General features: G+C 36.4%; 2 protein-coding genes across 5 annotated transcripts in view; one reads left to right on the forward strand and one right to left on the reverse strand.

The window, feature by feature from the left end:
* The window catches only part of ANO3 (anoctamin 3), a 440613-nt gene that overhangs the window by 63419 nt on the left and 362763 nt on the right, over positions 1-14431 (reverse strand). The gene's annotated exons all lie outside the window — the stretch shown is intronic.
* MUC15 (mucin 15, cell surface associated) lies at positions 1189-14431 on the forward strand. Of its 2 annotated transcripts, none has more exons than XM_025879338.2 (4): positions 1189-1436; positions 7841-8568; positions 11018-11167; positions 13067-14431. In XM_025879338.2, the coding sequence occupies exons 2-4, from the start codon at positions 7878-7880 to the stop codon at positions 13225-13227; spliced, it is 1002 nt and encodes a 333-aa protein (XP_025735123.1). In that variant the 5' UTR covers positions 1189-1436; positions 7841-7877; the 3' UTR covers positions 13228-14431. The 2 variants fall into 2 exon arrangements, with proteins under 2 accessions (XP_025735123.1, XP_073760940.1); XM_073904839.1 differs by having other exon boundaries at positions 13160-14431.

Here is a 14431-nt window from a genome sequence, read left to right on the forward strand (position 1 = left end):
TTTTCCTAGTAACTGACTAATCTGAAAATAACCAATTGAATTCTATTAAGCCATTGCGCAATAACCAGTTGTTTGATTAAATTCACCTTGCTTTTCTTCATACCAGTGCAGATACAGCTTAAATATCCTTTGAGTAAACACTTTTCTTTTAGGGGTTGGCTTAATTTCTAATCATACTCTGAAGGGGGCTTTGACCTCAGAAAATTTAAAACTAGCATTACCTTGTTCTTTCCTGGGACCAATTAACTGGGCAGATTCTTTGCATTCAATTTGAAAGTCCTATACTTTAGCTAAAGTTTCATTTTCTCTCCCAGGCTTTGGAAACCTACCTCCTTGCACAACAGAAACTAAGCGTGAACCTCAGACGTACTGAGCTGAACGGGCCTTGGCACCAGCCCCCAAATACTGGTGTGCAGAATATCCCAGAAAGTGCAGTTTCACTCTGCTCCCTTTCATAAGCTGTGGAAGGAAGTGAAGGAAGCATGCCAGGTTGTTATTCAACTCCAGTATTTAATCAGGCATTACCTGGGCACTTGTGAAACTCTCCAGCTTCTAAATTGAGGGTAAAAGCAAAGAGAACACAGGAGGGAAAGAGCTTAATTGACAAGGCTTTCAGGATTGCTTAGGATCATGTGGCCATTCCCACACAGGCCCCCCTGACTCCCCAAACTCCTGAAAGTCAGCAAGAAAGCCCATCTCAATTCTGGTGATTATTTCTAACTGAATGCTTCACAGCTTTCTCCAGGATGCCAATACACGTTAATTCACTTTGTGTTAAGTATGACTTTCGATAAAACTGATTTCAGTGTACTGCAGACAAGGCCCCTCACCACTGTATTTTCTCCATTCAGGTTTTTGGTACACAAAGAGGGCATCCTACTATGGGAAAGACAGGTTTGTTTATGATATAGGAGAACAACATGGGGCTCACACGGAGTAACAGGTGCAGGGCATGAGTCATTTTGGTTTCCTCACCTGCAAAGGGCGAATCCAGCATGTGCCAGAAATTCCTGATACACCGGGGGGGGGGGGGGGGGGACGTTACCAAAGTCTTTGTCCTTTTTTTTTTTCATTTAGGGCAGGAAATGGATGCCCCTTGTTCTGCCACTGCTCAAGAGAACTAGCCTGCCCTGAAGTCAAAACGATCAACCTATGAAACCTGGAGGGTTGGGCTTTTTTTTTTTTTTTTTAAGGTCTGAATGAGGTGCTATCTTCATGCTGACAGAAGCAGGTCAGTCAGGTTCTTGGGTGCTCTATTACACAAGCAAGATTTAGCCAGCTCCACCTAATTTTGTTTCTCTGACACCCTCCTGCTCAGTGGGACATTGTCATACTTAACCCATCTGCTTTCTCTAATGCTCGGCAGACTCATTCCAGCCAGGACAGCTGTCTATGATATTTTAGTTCCTGTTTGTAAATACCTCCAGAACCTGAAGGTAAGTGTGGACTGGGTTACCTAGGATCCCGTCTCTCTCTCTCTCTCTCTCTCTCTCTCTCTCCCCCTCTCCCCCCCTCTCTCCCTTTTTTCTCCTCTTTCCCTTTCTCCTTCCCTCTCTGTCTCTTTTATTTATTTCCCAGAGAGAATCAAAGCAGGCTCAACTTTTGACAGAACTCTCTGGCAAGTAGCTACGGAGTCCCTTATAAAAACAGGTAGTTCTCTCATTAATAACCTCCCAAATGAGCATTTGCACTAAGTGACTTAGCCTTAGGAATTACTTCCAAATTTGCTCAATGATGAAACCAGCTGCAGAGTTAAATAAAAACCTTACTTAAAATGTACATGACTACAAGAGAGAGTTGCCGTAAGTCAGATCTTAGTGAAAGTTTCACGATGTTTAAAGTGGAAATCGCATAAATATGAATTGATTATTTAGATTTAAATTACGCATTTGGGCTTTAAGGATCTTGCCAAAGTATTAATATGACAGTTTTTGAAAAACAGTATTTGAATACAATGAATTACTAGCTTCCATACATCTTTTCCAAAGATTTTGTTAATCAAAAATTGGCAAAATGTTGTGTAACTATTTCACTTAGCATGTTATGTGTGTACATCTGGTGCTCATTGGAAATCTGAATGGCTAAGTCAGTTGCTACAGAACACATCTTAATGGAATGACGTTGTGGATCAAGTTTCTTAAAATTATTTTCGGTTTGTGGCTATGTAAGTCTCCTTTAATTAAAGGGATGTTGATTTACTGTTTAGCACTTTCTATTTGATCCAAGGAGGGATTTTCTACAGTGAAATATAATAGAAGGCTGAAAACCCCATGCTTGGGAATCTGAGTCCAGAATATTCTGGAGACAGTTTTTCTTTCTAAGCTTGATACTCTTCCACCTAATTATTTCAGTACTAAAGATTATGACTAACAATGCTCAAATTAGCAGGGAGTATGACATTCTACATATTTTTCCTGGATTTCTGCATACCCCAGTCTTTTAATTAGAATTATGTTCACCAACTTGAAATTTTTTTTCCTGAAGGAAAGCCTTGTCTTTCTTCTCTTTTTAACTCAAATAAAAGTGAAATGATATGTCTAGGGTCCTCAGGTACAATTCTTCTTTCTGGCTACTAGATGTTCTCATCCTTTCAAAACCCTCTTATTAAGAGAGGCATTTCTAGAAGCATAGTTCATTATGCCCTCATTTATTGAAGCTCTTTCATTTACGAAAAGCAAAATACTGTTCAAGATTGTAAAGGCCACTCAAGAGTAACAGGGTCTGCCTGGGATATTGGCTAATGTCAGACTGAATTTCCTATTACAAAGAAAAACAAAACCCATCTGTCTTAACCTGTAGCCTGGGATCTATGATAAAAAATGAGCAAAAGCAACTGAGAGAGAAGTAGCACATTCTATGTACTGTTTAGTTATTTCACTGCAGAAACATGTTTTTATAGTATCCCCTCAGTGCACTGAACTAATGTTGTAATTTAAAAGTTCAGATTGTGATTGACTAGCATTTCTCTTCCCTTGCATAGATTGATTACCTGATACAAACCAGGGTACCACCTTATTTTTAAAGGCTTGATATAAAATGGGTATGGCTCAGTTATAACAAGAAGGCTGGGCAGAATAATGACTCTATGCATTGAAGGGGAAGCAGAATTATGCAGAGAGTCTGGACTTGCTTCCCTTAATGGTCATGATGGTTGTGTTTCTCTCACCCTTTCTGCAGCCCTCCGTACAAAAGTCGTAATGTGAAACCACTTTTTAGTGCTGACACCAAAAACAGGGGAGAAAACTATGTTCATTTGCTCTGCATAGAGTATTTTTTTAAAAAAAATAGTGCAACGCACACCCTCTGAAAGTATATTTTAAAATTTGTTAAATACCAGAAACAATAAAAATAGTTTAATATATACAGAACGGTTTAGAGTCTGTGTTTAAAGTATCGCAAAATGGGTGGAAATCCCGCTTTTTTTCTGTTCCCTTTATAAAAATTCTAGTCTTAGAAGTTTTTCAAGTTTGTAATGATCTTAGCTCTGTTCCTATGTTCTACACCCTCAAATTTCCTCTCTAAAGTTTCTACCTAGGTGCCAGAAAGGGCAAAAAGAACAGTAGGGAAAATGATGCTACCGGGTTCTCCTGATTTACTCTCCTTCCTCAATTGCACTTTTCTTTGGTCCCACCTTTGTCTGCCTTCACAGTGCACCTGGCTGACAGATGAACTTGGGCACACACAAGCATGCCAACCATCATCCAGCATAACTTTACACAATGAGTATACAACATACTTTAAATATTTAAACTCTAAAGATGGAGAGAGGCCGAGAGCAAAGTGCAAAGAGAAAGAGCACAGATTTCTTTTATTGCCCTTCGGAACTTCTTACTACCTCCATTAGCCTTTGGGGCTTACAACGTGTTTTCTTCAATTCAGAATAGCGTTGAACTTAACCAAAATTTTCTAGTCCTTGTCCAGCAAAAGCCCAGGGCTGGGGTTCTGAATAGCTGATGGTTTCAATGCCCGGTGGCTTCTATCCCTTTAAGATGAAGAGACCTGAGGGAGAGGTGTAACCTCTTTCTCTTGGAAGCTAAGAAGCAGAAGCAAAGTTATCCTCCACTGTCAGGCCAGGATAGCAGGAATAAACCAATTCTCACAAAAGCCTTACCCATAACTGTATTATTTTTGGAATAAACTGCAAATGGTATTCACAACACACATCATCCCTCTCTTCCATTTCTCTCTTTTCCCTGGAGACAAATTATAGGCAGTAACAGAACGCTTGGCTCATTTGGGGTATTAATACCTTTCAAGTTACAATCAAAAGCTGGGTGAAGGGTAGAGAGATCCCGTTGGTGGCTCAATGTTACAAAGTGAATCAGGAACAACAAAACTCACTTTGCTGGCTCCTGATATGTGGATTCTCATTACGGGAAGGGAGTGAAAGCTCAATACCACGTTCCTCATGTAACATGAGAAAATTAGAACAGCTAAGGTCTGTTTTTTTCCCTTCTGGTGACCACTTCATTAGGAAGAGAAAATAACCACAAAGGGAAAACAAATCAAAATGTATAATAATGATACAATGGGTGGCTAAGTACAATTCATAAATTTAATGGGACAACTGGAATTAGATAACGAAAAAGGCTCTAATGTTTACTATGAACTTGACAGAGTTCACAGGAGAAGGATTTTTCTGAAAAGATACATGGAAGTATTTTTAAACTAAATTGAATTGTATTTTAAATGTGCTGGGTGAGGTATCAGTTTAATAATGTGTTGGTGAACTAGAGGTCCTGGGGATGATAACGTTTGTTAATTTGTAAACTACATGCTAAAGGTGTCCACCTAGAATCATAGAAACAATTGTTGGGATTTTCTTAAATTAGCGTAAAGGTGTATTTAGTGTGTCTGAGGGGTACTTAAGGTAGAAGGCCCTATTTTTCCAGTATTTAAAACAATGGTATTATTGGGGCGCCTGGGTGGCTCGGTTGTTAAGCATCTACCTTTGGCTCAGGTCATGATCCTGAGGTCCTAGGATTGGGCCCTGAGTCGGGCTCCCTGCTCGGTGGGAAGCCTGCTTCTCCCTCTCCCTCTCCCACTCCCCCTGTTTGTGTTCCCTCTCTTGCTGTGTCTGTCTCGGTCAAATAAATAAACAAAATCCTTAAAAAAATGGTATTATAAACTGCTTTGAGTAGAATAATAAAATTTGGAGAAGCTGTGCTAAAAAAATGTTGATGGGAAGAAGTTCTAAAAAGCAGCTGAATTCTATATTCCCTTGTAATCAATTTCTATATTCCTTTGTAACTTCTTTTTCACAGATGAGTGATGACTGGCTTTAATGCCGAGGTTTGAATCCTAACCCGATCTCTGTCACTACTCTGTGTCCTTGACACTTTTCAATTTATTGTTTTATTTTAGAGAGAGGTAGGGGAGGGGAAGAGGGCGAGGGAGAGAGAGTCCTAAGCAGACTCTGCACTGAGTGCGGAGGCCCACATGGGGCTCCATCTCAGGACCCTGATATCACGACCTGAGCCAAAACCAAGAGTTGCAGGCTTAGCTGACTTGGCCACCCAGACACCCCACACTGTTTACATTTTTAATGTCCCATTTAATTATGTGTAAAACAGGACTGATAATCCCTCCCTCATTGTTTGTTTGATTGTTTTGGGTAAGAATTAAATGAGAAAATGTGTGAAGCAGCTGATTTAATAAAAGCAGAGTAGTAATATGTTTTCCAATGATGTTAACAATTTTTAGGATCTAAATCCATTTTCTTGACCATCACAGAAAAGTGAATGAAATATAAACAGACAATATCACAAATACAAACACCTATGTAATTCCTACCAGATCAAGAAACAGAATATCGGGAGTATACAGAGTCCCCTTTCAGAAGATTTATTTATTCTAGGGGTCAGGAAGGGGCAGAGGGAGAGAATCTTCAAGCAGACTCTGCACTGAAGGCGGAGCCGGGGGCAGGGCTCGATCTCATGACCATGACCTGAGCCAAAACCAAGAGTCAGACACCCAATCCATTCAGCCACCAAGGCACCCCTGCCTTGCCTTTTAAGTAGAATTTACTTAAGTGATAAGCATAGGGCATGGAAGATATTACATTTCAAAAGCCCTGGGAATCCACAGGTATGGACTAATTACTAAAAGCTTTTGGAGAAAAGTATGTATCAGGATGTATTATAAATATATTTAAGTATATCATTAAGCAGGAAGGGGGCACTTAAATCCAAAAGAAAATCAGAGGGAGTATTTAGAGGCTCCTCAGACCCTAATGAAAACTCAAGGTTGAACATAATTGTAAACATTTCTGGGAGAGCTTTTAAGAAATGCCACGTAATACTGGACCTTAAAAATAGCAGGTGCACATTCTCCCTTTTCTTATCTTAGTCATCCTGGAGGTTTTTAGTGAAAAATAAGCTCTAAGATCCAATTCAAAGAATAGGAAATCAGTTGTCAGACTTTATTGTTTGAGGAGAAACAGTCTAACATTTTTAAAGGAATATTTTTTATATTAAAGATATTTCAAATTTTATTTATTTTTTTATTTAAATTCAATTAGCCAATGTATACTACATCATTAGGTTAGACATTTCAGATTTTAGCATCTAACTAGGTTGAAGTCAGTAGAGTTGGATTTCAGTGCTTCTCTTCCATTCACTAGCTGCCATTACTAGCCACTCTGAACTTCAGTTTCTTCCTTTGCAAAATAAGGATATACAAGCTATTTTTTTTGTTGTTGCAAGGGATCATTGTGAGGATCAAGTGAGATGATATTGCAAACTTTCTGAGCTGTAAGGCACTTACAGCAATATTATTATATTTTCATAATATAAAATGGAATGTCTATTGGCTGCTTACTTTAGGCCAGGTATTGATTAGAGTAATTCTACATACATCATTTCATTTAGTCTTCAGAACACTGTGATGTCAGTATGATTATGATGATGATGACAAAGTAAGTTCTCATTATGTTGATTATTTTTCACAGGTTATTCATAATAGAAGTCAAAATTTTAATATAAATCTAATTTTAAAATCTTTCCTCCATATCCTCCTATCTATGAATTGTGGCACTTCCACATTTCAGAGGCAGAATGATAATGCCTGGATTAAAAGTCTGGACCAGGGTTTCAACCTCAACTCTCCTACTATCTAACTATGTCATTTTTTCTACACATTCTCCCAGCCAGATGTTTCATTTATATAATAAGGGAATATAAGGAAAGGATATCCTGAAATCTGAGAGTCTTCCTGATTTTCCCTAATTTTGGATTAATAGGAAGAAGGGCATCATGAAAACTATTGTGAAAAAAAGGGATATTGATTTAAAATTCAAAAAACTCACATTAGGCACTAATAAAATGTTTTCAAGTGGAGGTCCCTGCTATTTTTAAGGTCTGGTATTACGTGTTTAGAGTATAATCAGTAACATCATTTTCATAATAAACATTCCAAATTGTATCTTTATAAAAAACATATTTTCTTAAACAGGTTAAAGAAATCAGCCAGCTCTACATGCCCTATATTTAAAATATTTTACTTAGCAATCCATATATAATATCTCAAATATATATAAATATTTCAACTTGTCAAAAGCTAAATGATCTTTGAAATAGTGGAATAGTAGTATGTGGCTTGACAAAGTTTTTGCATGGCATTTCCTTAGAAGAAAGAAGAAATAAATATTATACAGAAAATAGAACTCACTCTAGGTTTAGTATATAATCCAAAGAAAACTAACTTTTGGAATAAAAAGTATGATATTATCAATTCAGTATTATATCTCTAGATTTTTATTACTTTAAAGATGTAGATCCATTTAAAAAATCACTACTTCATTTAATAATTCAGATGCTTGTTATTTGTTTTTTTTTTTCAGATTCTCCTTAATAACACCAATACTAAAAAAGGCTACTATGTTGACCTCAGCCAAAATTCTGTTGATTTCAAATGTGTTTAGTTTACTATTAATTGGAAGTCATGGGAAAGAAAGTCTAGAAAGAAACACAACACAAAGCATTGCAGCAGACCTAAAAACAATGGAAAATGAATCTGTTCCTTTGGAAAGTGATGCAAATTTAAGCTCAGATAAAGAAAATAGAGAAACCTCCAATCCCGAGGCAAGTAATTCCTCTCTTTGGGACCCATTAAATAAACGCCATGGAACAACAGAAGTCTTCAGCAATTCGTCAACAAACAACTTTTCTAGGAATCCAAGACCCATGCCTACGTCTCCCACAAGCTCTCCTCTGATCCATAGCTTTGTTTCTAAATTGCCTTGGAACTCATCCATAGCAGATGAAAATCCTCTTCCAGTCTCAGCACCTCCCAAAGCTACATCTGCTATATCTTCAGAAAAGTTCACTTGGTCTTCAGCCAGTGATACCATAAAAACTCCTGGCAACAGTTCCATTTCAGTTAGCATCCTCCCCACGGCACCAAACACCACGTCTGTGACCCCCATGATAACAAAACCAGAAGAATGGCTCACCACATCCAATGATAGCTTCATAGGGTTTACCCCGTACCGAGAAACAACAACTCTACAGCCCACTTTAAAGTTTACCAATAATTCAAAAATCTCAAATACATCAGACCCCCAAGAAGGTAAATATAAATGGATTTAACTTTCCTTTTGTGTGAAACTGAATCTCGAACTAAGTCATGCAGATTACAACTAAAGAATGTACCATATTGAAAAAAAAGGACTACAGCAGCACAGGTGGTTCTCATTTTTGACAGGCAACCATGATATTCAGTGGAAATAGTGAAGGGATTATCAGGCTTCAGTCAGCATACAGTAGTCATTACTATATGGGAACATGATGAGACAGCAGGACAAAATTGGAGGAAGGTTAGGTTGAGGTAGTAGTACAGTTTTGAGATACTGGGCAATGATTTTCACTGAATCTGAGAAAACTGCCTGAAATGTCCCATGCTTTTAGGAACAATATGCAACTGAACTTTAAAAATATATATATGTGAAAATTGAATGAAATAAATGAATTTATAAATTATCTGATACCACATAGCAATCACAGGAAAACAGAACACTGATTTTTTTTAAATGTAAATAAACTCAACAAAAGGAAATCCTCCTGAATTTTTAGTTTAGTACCTATTGAACACCATAAAAATGGAATGTAGCTGTGAGTATCACAAGAAAAGCATATTATAGGAACATTTTTATGTTTGACTTAGGGATTATGTCAAGCTTTAAAACATAAAACAGAAAAAATCTCTAATATTTAATGAAAATTCATCATGTTTTATTTTTTCAGGTCTACCCAAGGTTTTGTTTCCCTGAAATTTGTTTTTCAAGTTTTTGTTTAAATTCTAGTGAGTTAACATATAGTGTAACATTGGTTTCAAGGGTAGAATTGAGTGATTCATCACTTACATATAATAGCCAGTGCTCATCACAAGTACCCTCCATAATGTCCATCACCCATCTAGCCCATCCCTCACCCACTTTCTTCCAGCAAAATTGTTTGTTCTCTATCCTTAAGAGACTCTTATGGTTTGCTTCCCTCTCTCTCTCTCTTTTTTTTTCCCTTCCCATATGTTCATCTGTTTTGTTTCTTAAATTCTACATATGAGTGAAAATACTCTTATTTCCCCCATGAATCCAATGACTTGCAATACAACCTACTTTCAGATTATATTAATGATGTAAACACTAAATCATATGTACAAATTCCTACTTGAAAGTTGTTAGTGTACAGGAAAAGTTTTAAATTTTGAAATCTAGGCTTTATAATAGCACTGCAGCTAATAGATTGTAAGTACATATATTTTCATTTTAGCTATAATTTTAACGCGTCCTTTCATTCATACATACTCTGATACTACATCAGAAAGAGGTTGTTTTTTTTTTTTTTTTTTGAGATAGTGCAAGCAGAGCAGTGGGGCGGGGAAGAAGGAAAGAAAATCTTAAAGCAGCTGCACACTCACCATGGAGCCCCACGTGGGGCTCGATCTCACAAGAGTGAGATCATGACCTGAGCCAGTATCATGAGCCAGACACTTAACTGACTGAACCACCCACGCACCCCTACGTCAGAAAGATTTTTAATAAATATTCTCTCTCTTTTGCCTCTCTAAACTCAACATACATTCTAAGAATACAGAGTACTTATGCCCACCATTGCTCTTTAATCAAAAGAAAATTAGTTGACTTTGTTTTGCTTTTATTTTAGTAGTAATTTTGCTGTTAAGCTTCTAGTGTGTAGGTTAATTTTTTTATCAATGGGTTTTAATATAGAATTACAGACTTTATAAGACCCCTTGCCCACTTAATTAATAACATTCTCATGAAATTTTTAAAAAACTCTGAAAATACAATACACTAAATATGAGTTCAGGAAGCAATACATAATTTGTTAATAACGACCTTAGTCTTCAAATAAAGTACTTAGTAAAAAGGGATGATAGAGTAAAATTTTGGGCTCCCTTAAACTCAGACCTACACATCTGTTCTCAATGTGCAAGACACTGCAAACATCTTGCTTTGGTCTATCTACTGTATCTGGAAATATCCTATATCAGGATATACTGCTTTTCCCTTATAGTGCCTTTTCATTTGGGGTTTTGTGGATTCATTTTCTATCACCCACTTATTCCCATTAGCTTTTTACTTTTCAGTTATTATAGAAACAAGTTCAAGGTTCATTTCATCATTAATGTTTATTAGAGATTCAGAGTTGATTAAAAACTTAATATAGCACTCAACATAGAAATTAGATCTTAATGGAGCATACACATGGTATTTCAGTACTATTGTTCTTAAAAAAGGAATGAGAGACAGTTATGAAGCTAAGAAGTATTTCAACGTAATTAAAAATTTGAAGTATGGTTTTATCAGGAGGTATATTTCCCAATATATCCCAAATACTCAGCACTTGACAAAATACACACACATCACCATTATCTAATTAAAAAACAATATTCTTTAAACATTCTTTGTTATAAAGAAAGTCCAATGTATATATTTCTCTTCTTTGAAAAATTTTTTTTATTTCTTTATCTGTTAATTATTTTTTTCTTTGTTCTCTAGAGAATAAAAATACAGGAGTAGTATTTGGGACCATCTTAGGTGCTATTCTGGGTGCTTCATTGCTTAGTCTTGTTGGCTACTTGCTGTGTGGAAAAAGGAAAATGGATTCATTTTCCCATCGGAGACTTTACGATGACAGAAATGAACCAGGTAAAAGCAACTTTTAGGACCTCACCTGCACACGCTGGTTTTAATTAAATGAGGATGCCCATGTTCACTACATTATCTAGAAGGGAGTTGGAAATTTATATGACAGAAACAGACTAAAGATTTATTCTGATCTACTCTCTGTTTCTCAAAGAACATAACCAAAATACTTATGGACCTGTGGATGGAATTTTAAAGCCATTTGGAACTGTGGCTCACTGCAAAACAATTAGTTTTAAATAAACCAAATCCCAGAACCTAAAACATGTCTATAGAACTGGAAGAGAATGGTATGCCATTGAGGAAAAAAAATGGCCAGTTTTGTTAGCAAGTAACTGCAGAGCCATATTCTCTGCCATTGTTGGATCTCTTAGCAGCAGTAACTTGAACAAAGACTTATTCCAATTTGGAGTTCTTCTAAAGTTTACACACATGCAGTAGCCCTCAATCAATTATCTTAATGAGTCTCTAAAACAGAATCTATAAAAAGCCGTATATTTGGGTACATCAAATCACAATAACGCAGGAATTTTTCACTCATGTGACAGAAAAGACCAACTGTAATATCTATGAATGAGAAATGTGTCTGCTAAAAATAAAGAATTGGATTTGTTCTTAATATAATACTAACTAGAACAGAAATGAAATAATTTCAAATAATTGACTCGTCTTTTTTTTTATACTTCAGGAAAAAAAATGTTTTCTGTTCTACAAAGGACTCTTGCCACCATAAAAAAGAGTTAAATGCCCCTGGTACATCCTGTTGATAAAGTCTTGTTGATTTTACTAAGTTCAGATCATGACTGACATATTAATCACCTTCAGAACCAAATCCATTAACTGTAAATTTAACTGAATTCTATTTTGGGGGTTTCTAGCAATCCATATAAAATAAAAAGTGGTACTTTTCAAAATTAGAGGATAGAATTTCAGACAATAGGGGTTTCCAAACTTTTTTTTTAACCCCAGAATCTTTTCTTTACCTGTAATCACATGCAAAAGCTCAGTCTATTAAACTGATACAGTCTAAGATGTTGTGATTAAGGCATAATGGAATAACTCAATCACAACACCTCCTTTTCTCCTTCAAGAGAGCTTTGAGAAACCTCCCCCAAGTCCCTAAGGTTACTGGACACCCAGTCTGTAAACAGAAGGTATAAAGAATGGGTAGGATATGAGAATACCTAACTGAATAAATAAATCACTAATCTAACTAGTAATTAGTCACTGCCTTAATACTTAAAGATACCCAGCACGTGCCAAATTTTCTTTGAAAATAAATTCAAGATCATTAAGGAAGTAAGAATTGGCTGTTCATTGAAAAAGTAAAAAAGAATCTTATATCATTAATCAGAGAATGTCAAGTGCATGATAACTAGGATCTATCACAAAGAAACATAAGGTTTTACAAAGTTTTCTTCCATCTCCAGCTTCCTTGGCTCAACCATAAAGCTATTGAGACACTTAGAAAAATAATGACACTGATATAAAATTAATGCTCTTCAGTTTTTAAAAATTATTTTTTTACACCAGAAGTAAAAATTCTGAACATGTTGACAAGGCTCTGAATTCACAAGATTCAAAAGTCAATGAGACATATGTCTGTTTGTCCTTCATACAAAGTACTGTTCTACTTTCGTTGTGATTTCTCCCTTAGTTCCTTTATTTTTGGTTCACCAGTAGTAAATTTATTTTAGAAGTTAAACTGTTCTCTTAGTCTTAGAAAGAAATGTGTCATGAAAAATATAGACTTATTTTAAATTTCAAAACCAATATCTGCAAAGCCTACATGAAAGATGTATCTACTTACTCATCTAGAACAATTGCTACAGTCTGGCAGATGCCTGAGCATGCATCTTCCAGACTGTCAACATAAAATAAATTTTTTTGTTACTTTTTTAGTCCTGCGATTAGACAATGCACCAGAACCTTATGATGCGAGTTTTGGGAATTCTAGTTATTACAACTCAACTGTGAATGATTCATCTATGCCAGCAGGCCAAGAAAATGCACGGGACAGCATTCCTATGGATGACATACCTCAACCTCGTACCTCAGTATAAAACTAAAGGGATAAAGGCTTCTGATGGCAAATGATCGCCTACATCCTAGTCTTTTCACAAACCCATCTTCCAAAAGCTGAAACAAGATCACTGTCATGTGGCTGTGCCAAGGAGAACTATAAAAGTATGAGACCAGTAGCAGAAACATAGAGGATAAATCATCTAAAAGGTTTCATTTCTTACCATGTTTGGCTGTGCTGAATCATCTCTCGAGTAACCTTAATTTGTATTTTGGTTTATTTTATTCTTAGTGGGAAATGTTTATGGGAATCAGGTAAACCTAAAAGGTTTCATGATGCTTGCCCTGCCTGTAATTTAACTAACCCTATTGTCCTAATTTCATGCATCAAGATGGGCATTCCCTTGAAGGAAAACTGGAACAGTAATTTTTTTAAATTTTGACTTAAGAGAGAGAGTATCTGGAGTTTCTGTTCCTGGGAAACTAAGGTAATGGGAGTGAGAGACTTCTCTCTAGCACATTTTACTTTCCTGTCTCAGCACATACATGGTCAGTCCCTTGAATTGCCAGACTGACAATGACTTTGCATTCAACAGGGCCACAGTAGGAAAGCTGACTCTACCCGGGAAAGGGATAGGTTCTCTTCAAAGGCTGGGGAATCCTAACCTGTCAGATTTCTTTTAGGACTCAATTAATTGGGTGCTTTAAAGAGTCAATGGGAAACACGGTGAAAAAAGTCAGCCAAAGCATATACCTGTACATAATTTTTACAGTCTTAAAATGTTAAATAAGAACAAGGTTTATTATGTATTAGATATTATTCCTCAATCATATATGGAATAGATTCTGTATCTCTAAGTGTATAAAGTGTAATGTTAAGAAAATAGACAAATAGAAATATTATGCAAACGAAACATTTTCTGAGCATCACTTTTACACGCAGTACATGCAGCATCATTTGGATTCTAGTATGTTTCAGTTTGTTTTTAATCACCACCTGCATTTGGCAGGAAAAATACACTCCTTAGTATAGGAAGGTCAAGGCTTTAGGGACTAGAGGATTAGAGCAAGGGTTAAATTCCCAAAGAAGCAGTGAATGTGTGAAGAGGGCAAACAAAGCAAGAGATCTCATCGTTGGGTTGATACACAGGGTGTGTGTTTGTGTGTGTGTGTGTGTGTGTGTGTGTGTATGTGAAGAAACAACAACAGCCTCAGAAAATGGGGACAAGCAATTAAGTAACAGAA

The sequence above is a fragment of the Callorhinus ursinus genome, unplaced genomic scaffold (assembly GCF_003265705.2).
Source record: "Callorhinus ursinus isolate GAN/ISIS: 27379988/994484 unplaced genomic scaffold, GSC_fseal_2.0 scaffold21, whole genome shotgun sequence".
Classification (NCBI taxonomy): Eukaryota; Metazoa; Chordata; class Mammalia; order Carnivora; family Otariidae; genus Callorhinus; species Callorhinus ursinus.

Excerpts from the sequence above, each read along its gene's own strand:
- MUC15 (XM_025879338.2), top strand. The coding sequence starts at position 7,878 with ATGTTGACCTCAGCCAAAATTCTGTTGATTTCAAATGTGTTTAGTTTA. Across the intron at positions 8,569-11,017 it reads TACATCAGACCCCCAAGAAG|AGAATAAAAATACAGGAGTA; the intron begins GTAAATATAAAT and ends TTTGTTCTCTAG. Across the intron at positions 11,168-13,066 it reads CGATGACAGAAATGAACCAG|TCCTGCGATTAGACAATGCA; the intron begins GTAAAAGCAACT and ends TTACTTTTTTAG.